Source organism: Sus scrofa, chromosome 7 (assembly GCF_000003025.6).
Source record: "Sus scrofa isolate TJ Tabasco breed Duroc chromosome 7, Sscrofa11.1, whole genome shotgun sequence".
Classification (NCBI taxonomy): Eukaryota; Metazoa; Chordata; class Mammalia; order Artiodactyla; family Suidae; genus Sus; species Sus scrofa.
The window spans coordinates 97,613,679-97,626,393 of NC_010449.5; the positions used below are offsets into that span (position 1 = coordinate 97,613,679).

The following is a 12,715-nucleotide window of genomic DNA, read 5'->3' on the forward strand; positions in this document are numbered from 1 at the left end:
GAGTGTAGGTTCATGACTGGTGGAGGAGGAAACGATAATGCTAGAGCTGGGGCATAACCGACCTTGTGGTGAGGGGTGGAGGTTTCCGTGGTAGCTGTGGGTAGGCGCTGAAGGGGAAAGGGGGGTCGAACTGAAGCCCAGGAGGGCTGCCAGCTCCAGCACTCCAAAGGGTTAAGGCCGGGCAGGAAAGCCTATGGGGATGGGGTAGAGGGTGGGGGGTGGGGGGAGCTACCACCAAAGGCTGCGCCATCTAGCAGCCCTCACCTCCCCCACCAGCAGGGACTGGACGGGCGGAGGGGACTAGTTCCTCAGGGGATTATCTGAGGCCTCTGGGCTGAGGTGAGCTCCGGGGAGGGTCGGAAGCCCCAGGTGCCACGCGCCCCCACCTTCCTGTGGGGCTCAGAAAACTAGGTGACCTGGGATAGGCGCCCTGACCCCTGACAAAAGCATCTTTGTCCCAGGCACACTTTGGGAGTGAGGGGTGTTGAGCCCAAGCCTGGGGGATGCTCAGACAAAGGTGGGGATGGAAGCCTTTCAGGAAGGGAATGGGACCAGCACCTAGGCGGGGGCAGGGAGTTCTCCAGCCTCCCCATCTCGCAGGGCCTGGGGTGGGGGAGCGGTCTCAGGAAGAGATGCATCCCTGGGGCTCAGAGAGCCCATCACCCAAGGCCAGTTTCCCCAGCTCCAGCTTCGCTCTTTCCCCCCTCCCCCCCTTAGCCTGGCTTCAGACTCTCTTTCCTCAGGTTCTTTCTATCTAAACCTTCTCCTCCCCTCCCCTCCCCCAAACTCTTTGGAAATCTTTCAACTTTCTTTCAAGTTTTCCTGGGCAGCTCGGGAATCTGAGCTAGGTCAGGGCGCTTTCACACCCCCAGCTGGGTAGAGTGGACGAGACAATAGCTGCTATCACTTTACCATTGGAAGTGACCCCCGAATTTGCACTTCTTTCATCTCGGGACTGCAGCACTTGAGGGTGGGCGATTTCCTGGGGGGAGTGGCTTAAGCCGCTTCTCCACCGACCAGTTGGCTGTAGACGGTCCATGCTCAATGGTCCACCACAGATATGAAACCACTTCTGGAGTGAGAGTGGCGCTCAGTTGCTGCCCACAGGGTGACTTAAATGTCCCAAGCTGGAAGGTGGAGAGAGACGTGGACGCCCCCTGGGCTCTGGGCCACCCTCGAGGTCAGTAAACTAGGAAGTTGGCTCAAAATTAGGAAGGGTGGGTGCCTCATGCAGTTTGGGGGCCCCAGGGGAGTGAGGGCGTGGACTTGGGACACTAAAGGGCCCAAGGGTCAAGGAGTGACCCAAACGATGCTGTGTGTGTGTGTGCGTGCGTGTGAGGGGAGGGGAGGCATTGTTACAAGTTCTCTCTCCCCACCCCCACCTCCAGCCCCTTCCCCACCCCCACCCGCCGGCCTATCTCCCCTCCCCACCCTACACAATGGTCTGGCCTCAGCCCCTCCCCAGACTCCCAGTGCTTTCCGATTTGGGTCCCTTGTCTCAGATGCCCCCAGGCAGCCAGCTCTCTCCCCACCGGCCCGGGCCTCCTTGCAGCTCCCGCCGCTTCCCCTCGTGGGCTGCACTGGCATTCTCCTTCCCTTCCAGACATGTGGTCCACTAGAGCTACTGAACTTGGGAACTCCCAGGTGTGACTGACTTGGCGGCCTCAGACCTACCCTGGTGCCCCCAGGTGTTCCGTTGCCCTTGGTGCTGGAAGGTTCCTTCCCAGCCAAGGGACTCGGCAGACACCAGGCAGGCCTTATGGCCGCCCATGCCCTCTGCGGCCTCCTGGCCTCTGGGGAAGAAGCCAAGATGGCTGGTGCTCCCTCAAGCCAGGGGCTCAGGCTGGGCAGCTGGGCCAGCGTGCCTGGGGGACTGGAGGGCAGGCCAGAGAAGCATGGAGCCAGGCTGGGTGAGAGGCCAACCCATCTACCACAGTCTTAGCCAGTCTTCCTGAGGGCTGAGGCCTGTGTAGCCTCCCTCGTGCTTGTAGAGCCTGGCTGGCTATGGACACTGCAGGGCCTGCTTTATGAGGACTGGTGAGAGGAGGGGCAGATGAGGAGAATGCGGGATCCTTGGTGAGCTCGAATACAGAGCCAGGATGAGGCTGGCAGGGAAGGTGTTTGTTATAGTCTTATCAGTGTTGTGTCAGCAGATCTCAATTTTTTCCCTTGCCGTGCCCAGAGCCTTGGCTCATCCCTTTTAAAATGCAAGGGACAGAGGCCAGTCCTGGGCTCCAAGACACTATCTGCTTGAAGTAAGAAGACTCCAGGAGGAGGAAGGTGGGTCTTGGTGAAGGTGGGGCTTTGAAAAGTCTGCAGAATTGCCTGTGTGCATTCATTCACCCCTTGGTTCCAGGGCCCTTCGGTGCCAAGATGCTGGCTGGATGCTTTCTGGAGGTCCCGTTTCCTCCCTTCCAACCTCAAGCCAGGGGAGCCTGTGTAATCTGGGGGGCCTTGCCTCCTTGGTTTCATGCCTTTTCACTTCCCTTCCAATAACTGTGGGGCCAGGGGAGGCCAGCTGGGCAAAGCCCCCATTTGAGCTCTGACGTTCTGCCCCTTATTCCATGAGTGCACCTGGTAAGCGCCGGCTCTGCCTTGCCTTGCGTTTCCAGGGAGCCATCACGGAAAAGACTGTTGCACCTGAACCCCATCAACCAGTTGTCTACTTAAGTATGATTAGCTGCCCCAGGCGGCCTCTGGCCCCAGACTCTGCTTGTCCAGACCCACCTGAGTTGACCTGAGGTGCCGAGCCTCTCCACGGAGCTACTTTTTCTCAGCAAGCTTTTGAGGAAAAAAAGAAGTAGGGTATTACCTACTCGGAACTTCTCTTACCTCCTGGGGGAAGAGAGGGTGGAGGGGGCTGGGCCTGGCCGGGAAGGGTAGGTAGGGTGGGACAGGGGAGGGGAAGGGAGGTGGGTCTTGCCTGGGCAGAAGAGTGGTGGGTGTATCTGGATACTGCAGAGTGTAATCAGGCAAGTCACCTTTAATCGAGGTTTCTGGACCTCGATTTCCTTAACTGTAAAATGGCCAGGTTTGTCTCAAAGCCCCAAGAATCCATGTGTTTCTGCATCCTATGGATGATGAGAGTTTGGGGCCCTGTATCTCCCTGGATGGTGGAATTACAAGGGTTAGGAGGGAAGCTCTGGAGTTGATTGCTGTTTTTGTAGCTTTAGGAGCTGTTCGGTCTTGGGAATGTTATTGAATTTAACCCCCAAGCCTCTGATTTCTCAAGGGTAAACCGGGAGTAGCCATCCTAGTGGCGGTGCAGGTGTGATGGGTTGTGGTTCACGTGGAGGGAAAGTCAGAACCACATATAAATAAATAAGGTTACCTCTGAAAGGCGTGAAATCCAAATGCTCAGTGTAAAGCCCACAGAAACTTGTCATCACTCAAAGGAACATCATGCTCTGTTCACAGAGTGGAAGGGCAGGAAGAATCACCCACACAATGTAATTGTCCCCTTTTATTTTTTTGAGATTTGGTTGAATTACCTAAGTTAAATGCACATAGTAAGCAGTAGGTAAATGGTGGCGATTTTCATAATTTTGTTTGCCAAGTATCTAGCAGAGTGGAGTGCTCATTTACACGCAGCTGTACAGCAGCATTTACAAGTGACATGCAAGAAAAACAACCCTCTCCCCCACCCCCCCAGCATCCTGTCTGCCAGAATGAAAAAGCTTTTCTGAATGTACAGTTCCTTGGGCTCAATTTTTTTTTTTTTTCTTAAATCACATATGGAAGTGCTATTGGTGAAGTAGAGTTTGTCTTCTGAGTCCAAAAAAAGCCCCCTTGTTTTTTAAAAAAGTAAATATAAAGTATATAAAAGAACAGATTAAAAGCCCAATTTCTAATAGAAATTTGGTGAGAGGTTAGACCAAATTTTTCACCATACACAAATTAAAAAAAAAAAAAATCTACAGGAAAGAAATTTTTATCCAAAGGTGATTCTGGTTACCAGTTTTTAAAAAGCTTTTTTTAAAAAAAATATATATTTTTTTGAATGATTACCAAGTAAAACTGGTGAGCTTTTGGTTCCTTAAAAGCTTTTTTTCAGCTTTACTGAACTACGATTTAGAGTCAAACGCATCCCTTGTAAATATGCGAAATACATTCCTTCTGAGTGTGCAGTTTTAATGAGCTGACAAGTGTATAACACCCAAACACAATTTTTAAACCCAAGGATAATCTAAAAGAATTTATTAAACTCTTGAGAACAAAGATCTGAGGAGGGATAATGGTCTCCTTTTTAATTTAAAACCATATCCACAAAGGTATATCACCCTGCTTTGCAATATAACACTGAACACCTTCTAGTAATCAGGACGATTATTTTGTATTGAAAGGGGGCTCACATTTTAAACTGGAGTAGATGAATTGCAGGCCCTAAAGAGCATTTGGTTTCAACTCTTGCCAGCACCACTTCTGTGACCTTGGGCAAACTGTGCAAATGAGCCCACGTTTGATTGTCTGAAGTGTTTTCACGTGTAAATTGGGGCGCATGCTAATCCCCACCTTAATGTTCGGCTGCCAAGGTTGGCACAGTGCATGGCAAACTGCACATCTCAGTTATTAGAGCTATGCCAGCCCAGTGGCTAGGCTCTTGGCCGCCCATTTGCTCCAGGGCGGCAGTTCTCAAACTGTTGAGTCTGGGACTCCTGAATGCTCTTAAAAAGGGAAGATCCTGAAGAGCTTTGGTATATACAGATTACATCTGTCCATGTGGGTCCTAGTCAACGTTAAAACTGAGACATTTTGAAAATATTTTATTTATTTAAAAAGAACAAGCCTGTTAGAACAACAAAAAAATTTGGTGAGAACAGCTCATTCTTGGAGATTTTTCAAATCTCTGTAATATCTGCTCTAACCGAAACTGGGTAGATCCCACCTGTCTCTCTGTTCAGTCCGCTGTGATATGTTATTTTGGGAGAAGTATTATGAGGAGACTCCAACTTCACCCAGACGCGTAGATGGACAGAGGAAGAATATTTTGATAGCTTCTCCTTTTTTGGCTCTCCCGTGGCATAGGAAGTTCCTGGGCCAGGTATCAGATCTGAGCCATAGGTGCGACCCACGCTGAAGCTGTGGCACTGCCGGATCCACTGTGCCAGGTCAGGGATTGAACCTGCATCCTGGTGCTGCAGAGACACCGCCATTCCTGTTGTGCCACAGTGGGAACTCTGATAGCTTTTTCAGTGGATATTCTTTGATAACTACACCAGAAGTTGACAGCTGGTAGTTCCTCAAAGCTTAGTTATAATGCAGAATCTAAAACAATATCCAGGAACATTCCACCCCATTATATTAAAATGCATTGCTTTCTTTTATACTTTAAATGTATCTTTTACCCAAGCCAGCTCCTTGGTTGGTTATTTGGGAAATACAGAATGAACTGTTTTGAGTGATGCAGCTTTTCAAAGGTTGACAATTCCATTATATAATATAAAAAGTTACATTTGTTAGTGTCACCAGTGGTCCCTTCAGGAAAATCGTTAGGTATTGGGAAACTGTCAAGCTCACTGTAGTGGCTACAGGTTTTCAAAAATTCTAATTTCAAATGAAAGCTCCAGTTTTCACTGGCCATAAATAGTAGTTTTCCTTGAAGTGACAGTGTTACCTTATTCATTTTTGAGAAAATGCCTGCCAGATATTCTCAGCTCTAAATGACTAATGCCTCTCAATCTTTCTTTCAAGTAAAAATGATATTCCGTAAAAAAGCAGCTAGTTCATCATACAGCCCAAACAATTGTCACTCTTGTGTTATGCCTCTATGTGCAGCGAAAATGCTCTATGAGGATGCCCTGTTTCGTCACTCCTAATATTGATAAGTCCTGTATTTAGGGGTTGTGATTTTAAAAAATAATCTTCATTGCTTCATCAAGGACATTATTTTTTTTTTTGTCTTTTTAGGGCTGCACCTGCAGCACATGGATGTTGCCAGGCTAGGGGTTGAATTGGAGCTGCAGCTGCCGGCCTATGCCACAGTCACAGCAATGCTGGATCTGAGGCACTTCTTCAACCTACACCACAGCTCACAGCAATGCCAGATCCTTAACCCACTGAGCAAGGCCAGGGATCGAACCTGTGTCCTCATGGATACTAGCTGGGTTCATTACCTGCTGAGCCACGACAGGAACTCTGCATCAAGGACATTTTTGAGCGATACTAGTTTTTTTGTTCCCAGCTGCGGCTACGTGGTGGTGAAGAACACAGTGATTTCTAGTTTGATTCATGCCAAGTTACTCTAGTTTTACTCAAATGTTAACACAATGAAAAAGGCAAATCCTATCTTAGTGTTGTTGCCTTAGTATTATAATGAGAACAGTTTAACTTGCAGGCCCTCTGAAAGTCTCAGGAAACCCAAAGTGTTCATGGACTGTATTTTTGAGAATCACTGTTCTAGGAAAAAGACCTATTTTATTTGATTTCATTTTATTTATTTTTTAGGGCCGTACCCACAGCATATGGAGGGTCCCATGCTAGAGGTCTAATCAGAGCTACAGCTGCCAGTCTACACCACAGTCACAGCAATGCTGGATTCCAAGCCGTGTCTACGAACTACACCACAGCTCACGGCGACGCTGGATCCTTAACCCACTGCGCAAGGCCAGGGATCGAACCCACAGCCTTGTGGTTCCTAGTTGGGTTTATTTCCGCTGTGCCACGATGGGAACTCCAGGCAGACCAATTTTAGCTATGTGTGATTTTCAGTCTTTAACAGGTACAGAGGTCCAGCTTTTATACCTGGACTGTATAGTATGTATAGTACTGGATAACAGTCTAGTATATAATGGCTAATGCTTCTGTAGTACTTGACTATGTGATAGGCACTTCTCTAAGGATGGATATATGTGTATACGCGTGTGTGTTTGTGTGTGTGTACACTTATAGATCTCCATCCTTGACTTTCATTGTCACGTTTATACCTATCACAATCCTATGGGGGGGGGGAGTGGGATGGCCTGGGAGTTTGGGGTTAGTAGATGCAAACGATTGCCTTTGCAGGGGATAAGCACTGAGCCTGTTGTACAGCACAGAGAACTGTGTCTAGTCCCTTGTGATGGAACATGATGGAGGATAAAGTGAGAAAAAGGATATAGACATACGTGTGACTGGGTCACTTTGTTGTACAGTAGAAACTGACAGAACACTGTAAACCAACTATAATGGAAAAAAGTAAAAATCATTAAAATAAAAAAAAAAATCCTATGTGGTAGATAGATTTATTATGGTCCTCCTTTTAACAGAGGAACCAGAAGCATAGAGAGGTTGAGGGACTTGCCGAAGCTAACATCAGAACCAGGATTCAAAGCCGGACTCCCGAACCAAGCTCTTTGGTACCACTGAGTGATTAAACAAATCCCCGGGAACCTCCATATGCCGTGGGAGCAGCCCAAAGAAATAGCAAAAAGACAAACCCCCCCCAAAAAAAAAAAAAAACAAATCCCCAGAGGCGCTTAGCCACTCTCTGCTCTGAGGGAATGGGGGGTAGAGGGGCATTATCTTGAGGGATAGGGTGCAGGAGTGGATAAGGCACCATTGCTGGGCATCACATGGGTATCTTGTCCTGACCTTTGCCCTCTCTCCTTTGCTCTTGTAGGATGACATCTCGGGAGCAGCTGGTGCTGCAGGTGCTGCAGGAGCTGCAGGAGGCAGTGGAGTCCGAGGGCCTGGAGGGTCTTGTGGGTGCCGCTCTGGAAGCCAAGCAGGTTTTGTCTTCCTTTGCTCTCCCCACCTGCCGGGAGGGAGGCCCCGGCCCCCAGGTGCTGGAGGTGGACTCAGTGGCCCTGAGCCTGTACCCAGAGGATGCTCCCCGGAACATGTTGCCGCTGGTGTGCAAGGGCGAGGGCAGCCTGCTGTTCGAGGCGGCCAGCATGCTGCTCTGGGGTGACTCGGGCCTCAGCCTGGAGCTGCGGGCCCGCACGGTGGTGGAGATGCTGCTGCACCGGCACTACTACCTCCAGGGCATGATCGACTCCAAGGTGATGCTGCAGGCTGTGCGCTATTCCCTCTGCTCCGAGGAGTCCCCTGAGATGACTAGCCTGCCCTCCGCCACGCTGGAGGCCATCTTCGACGCAGACGTCAAGGCCACCTGCTTTCCTAGCAGCTTCTCCAATGTGTGGCACTTGTATGCCCTGGCCTCCGTCCTTCAGCGCAACATCTACTCCATCTACCCCATGCGCAACCTCAAGATCCGGCCCTACTTTAACCGTGTCATCCGGCCCCGCCGCTGTGACCACATGCCCGCCACGCTGCACATCATGTGGGCTGGCCAGCCCCTCACCAACCACCTCTTCCGCCACCAGTACTTTGCCCCCGTGGTGGGGCTGGAGGAGGTGGAGGCTGAAAGTGCCACCACCAGCCTGGCCCCGACGCCTCCAGCCTTGGCCCCGCTGCCCCCGCCCGCCAAGACCCTGGAGCTGCTCAGCCAGGACCCTGGCCTCAGCTACTCCTACCTCTGTGAGCGCTACAGTGTCACCAAGAGCACCTTCTACCGCTGGCGGCGGCAGTCCCAGGAGCACCGGCAGAAGGTGGCCACCCGCTTCTCGGCCAAGCACTTCCTGCAGGACAGCTTCCACCGTGGGGGCGTCGTGCCGCTGCAGCAGTTCCTCCAGAGGTTTCCTGAGATCTCCCGCTCTACCTATTATGCCTGGAAGCACGAGCTCTTGGGGTCTGGCACGTGCCAGGCACTAGACCCGATGGAGGAGCTGGAGAAGTTGACGGAGGAGCAGGTTGCCGAGGGGCTAGGATGCTCCTCCCCGGCCGTGTCGAGCCCCGGAATGGTCTTGATGCAGCGGGCCAAGTTGTACCTGGAGCACTGCATCTCCCTGAATACACTGGTACCCTATCGCTGCTTCAAACGCAGGTTCCCCGGCATCTCCCGGTCCACCTACTACAACTGGCGCCGGAAGGCTCTCCGAAGGAACCCCAGCTTCAAGCCGGCCCCTGTCCTCTCGGTGGCTGGGGCTACCCAGCCAGCTTCTGTTGGGGAAAAGGCCTTGCTCCCTTGGGAGGGTGAGGTGGGAGAGGAGGCAGGGAAAGCAACGGGTGGGGGGCAACCTGCCCCGCGGGAGTTCCTGCCCCTGAGGATGCCTCTGTCCCGTTGGCAGAGGCGTCTGCGCAGGGAAGCCCGCAAGCAGGTGCTCAGTGGGCACCTCCCCTTCTGTCGCTTCCGCCTCCGCTACCCAAGCCTGTCACCCTCCACCTTTTGGGTGTGGAAGAGTCTTGCACGGGGCTGGCCCAGAAGCCTGTCCAAGCTCCATATTCAGGCCCCCACCTTGGGCAAAGGGGGCATTCAGGAGGTGGAGGAGAAACAGGAGAAAGAAGCTGGTAGGAACGTGACAGCTGCCATGGCTCCGCCTGCAGGGACCCTGCAGATGACAGCTTCCCCAGGAGAGGATCCAGGGGCGGCCCTGGGAGGGCCTTCCAGAGAGGGGGCCCTACAAGAGGGGGCCATGGCCAAGGGCCGCCCCATGGTGGCAGCGGCAGGTGGCAGGGATGGCCAGGTGCTGGTGATGGACATGCTCGCCACCACAAAGTTCAAGGCCCAGGCCAAGCTGTTCCTGCAGAAGCGCTTCCAATCCAAGAGCTTCCCCTCCTACAAGGAGTTCAGCGCCCTCTTCCCCTCACTGCTCGCTCTACCTACTACATGTGGAAGCGCGCCCTGTACGATGGCCTCACCCTGGTCGATGGCTGACAGGGCGGGGTGAAAAGGGCTGGGACGAAGAAGGAGGACCGCTTTGGAGAGGGTCAGGGACCTGAGTTGCCCCCGCCTCCCCCTGGCTTGGCCAGGATGCCCTTTGTTCCCACAATGTCTACCCTGAATCCAGGGGCAGATTTGCATTGTTTCCTAGCTCCAGGGCAGAGGGAGCCAGAGATTAGCCATCTGGCCTCCTGCAGAGAGCTACAGGACCAGTCATTCTCTTCAGTTGTTTACCATTCTTATTTTTATTATCGTCTTAGTTTTTTGTTTTGATGTAAATGGCTCGGCCAGGCCCCCTTGCTGGTGTTGGAATCCGTTATGTGTTTGGGGATCCAAAGGGGAGGTGGTTAGCTAAAGAATCTTTCAGCGTTTCCTGGGGACTAAGGGAGTGTCATAGCATGGCCCTCTGTCCCCCTGGGCAGAAGATAGGTCTTCAGTTCCTTTTGGGGGTTGGCACCCTCCTTACTCCAAGATGTTTCCCAAAGGAACATTGGAAATCAGATCTGGAGCAGGTCATGGCTTCTGCCTGGTGCCCCCAGGGAGAGGGTGCCAGGCTTAGGGTGAGCAGAAGTGGCGATGTTACCAGAAGAACCAAGGTTGGCCTTTGGAAGGTCCTGAGCTAGATCACGGAGGCTGGCCTGATCCTTCTGAGGAGTTTGGTAAGGGGCTGTAGGAAAGGGCCCTGGGTCTCTGCTTGCTAGAGCCTGGCCCATCTGTTCTGGACCCCACAGTCCTCGGCCAGCCTGGCTGGCTCTTGGGAACCCCTGCCTTTCTGTTAAGTCCCTCCTCAGAGCCTGTGCCCCATCTTCGGTGAAGGACCGCATCATGGCGAGGCAGATGAGAGACTGAATTTGGATATTGTCCAAAAGTGAATTTGGCAAGTCAAAGAAATAAAGTGATGTGGTGCTCACAGCTCTTGGTCTCAGGGATTTGTTTTGCCATATGTGACTGTCCGTTCCCACGCTCCCTTTTGGCTTAAGGGGACTGACTGTGACCATTTCTCTCCATGGATGTTCCCAGGTCCAGGGCTCGGGGAAGGGGATTACTCCGGGGGTTCTGCTTAGAACAGAATGTTGACCTTGGGTGTTCTTCCAGCTGGTGGCAGAGCTATGGCTGCCTGGAAAGATAGTTTCCAACAATGGAAGAAAACTGGCCAACACAGTGTGCTCAAAGGCCAGGCCACTGTGAGGGTCAAGCCTGTGTTGGGCTTCTTTTAGTCCTTGCAGTGCACTCAGGCAGGCTAGGCCCAGTCATAGGTAAGGAAAATGAGCCTCAGCATAGTTTGCTTGCATGCCCCCTCCAGTGGGGCTGAGCCTAAAGGCCAGGCCTTTGCCCATCGGGATGTGACATCCTTGGGGAAGAAGTTCCTGAGGCCTCTTCTCTCTGTGTCTAGGTATCCTGCAGGAGCTGTTATCCTGGTCTTGGTGGGGAGGGGGTGGGGTGTCATGCTTGGTTCTGCTCTTTCTTTCACTCCACATCCAATCCATCAGCAGATCCCGTGGACTCTGACTCTATGCCTAGGCTCTTCCCCTTCTTGCTAAGGCCATCGCCATCTGTCTTGGCCCACATCTCAGGTTCCTGCCTGTCTCCTTCCGTGGTTGCCCCCTCAAGCCATTCTCCAAAGGGCAGCCAGAGAGATCTTTAAACAAAATCTGGTTCGGTGACTTTCCCATCGAAGATGTACTGATGGCTCCCCTTCACTCTTAGTGTTCCTTGCGTTGCCTTACAAAGTCCTTCATAAGCCGGCCCCTGACTCTCTCTCCTGCCTCTGGTCCCTCTCTTGCCCACACCAGCTGCCTCTGGTGTTGAACGTGCTACACATTCTTGCTTTAAGGGCCTTTGTATTGGTTTCTTTGGCCCAGAGGGCTTTTCCCATTGTCTTGGCAGGGCAGGCTCCTTGACATTCAGATCTGAGTCACTATTGCATCTCCCTTCTCCATCCTGCGTGGTGCTTATTCCCATCTCTTGTTTATTTGATGCTCTCTCCTCCCCCTCCCTCCTGGGCTTTCCCCTGACTGGCTTACACCACTGTATTCCTAGCAGGTAGGTGAGTTTCTGACACACAGTAGGTGCTACCATTTGTTGAAAGAAGGAACGAGTGAAACAGGGCCACTGTGATGTCCTGCTCGTATCCTTTGTTTTTATCAAGCCTAGTCCTAAATATTTCTCATTCACCATTTTTCTCCATCTCTGCTGCATCGAGGCCAGTGGCTGCCCTCATTCCTGACACTCTCATTTCCAAATGGACTCTGCCTTGGCTCAAGCTATCCCATTCCAGCCTCCCGACAAAGGCCAAAATGATCTCACCAAAACCTAAGTCTGATTAGTTACTGGATTTCCCATTGCCCTTAGCACCAAATCCAAACTCCAGCGAGGCTCACCAATCTGATCCCTACCAAATTCTAGGCTTATTTCCTCCCTCAACCCCTCACGTCGAAGCCCTCATCCAGACTGCCCCGCCCTGCTACCTGCTTTTCCTCTTCCATTGTGCTAACCATGCAGCATTCCCGTGGCTTGTCATTGCTTGTGCTTCTCACTCTGCGTTGTCTCCGCGGAACCCCCAGTGCCAGTGTAGTTGCTTATCGTCCCTTAACCTTTGGTTGAAGGGATTGGACAAGTGATATTCCTGCCTGGCCTGAGATGGCCACCTACAGCCAGCAGGTGGCATTCTGATGCAGCGGGAAACAAAGTCTCTGGGTTCCCAGTAGGCATAGCCCTACCGGGGCTGCTTCCAAGCCCAGCCTACCCCGCTTACTGCCTTAGCTGTCAGAGGGTGGCACCAACCTCTGTCCAGAGAACTGCCCTGAATGGGGCTCTGGATTCTCCTGTTTGCTCCCTTCCCAAACTCTCAGAACAGAGCAGATCTGATGCCTGGAGCAGTGTCTCACAATGGGGCCTAGAAAACGATCTGGATCTCAGTCTCTGGGAAGGCTTGTTAGTGTGGCATCCAGAGCCCCTCATACGTCTCCCGATGCTAACCTTAGACACTGGAGAGGCAGGAGAGGCACACAAGCG

The 12,715-nt window shown here is 52.1% G+C and overlaps 1 protein-coding gene across 1 annotated transcript; it reads left to right on the forward strand.

Annotated features, from left to right (window-relative positions):
- On the forward strand, positions 1,029-10,595 carry VRTN (vertebrae development associated). The gene is given in 3 exon segments (NM_001195113.1): positions 1,029-1,180; positions 7,598-9,621; positions 9,624-10,595. Coding segments are annotated over 2 exon segments (2,094 nt in total). The 5' UTR covers positions 1,029-1,180; position 7,598; the 3' UTR covers positions 9,695-10,595.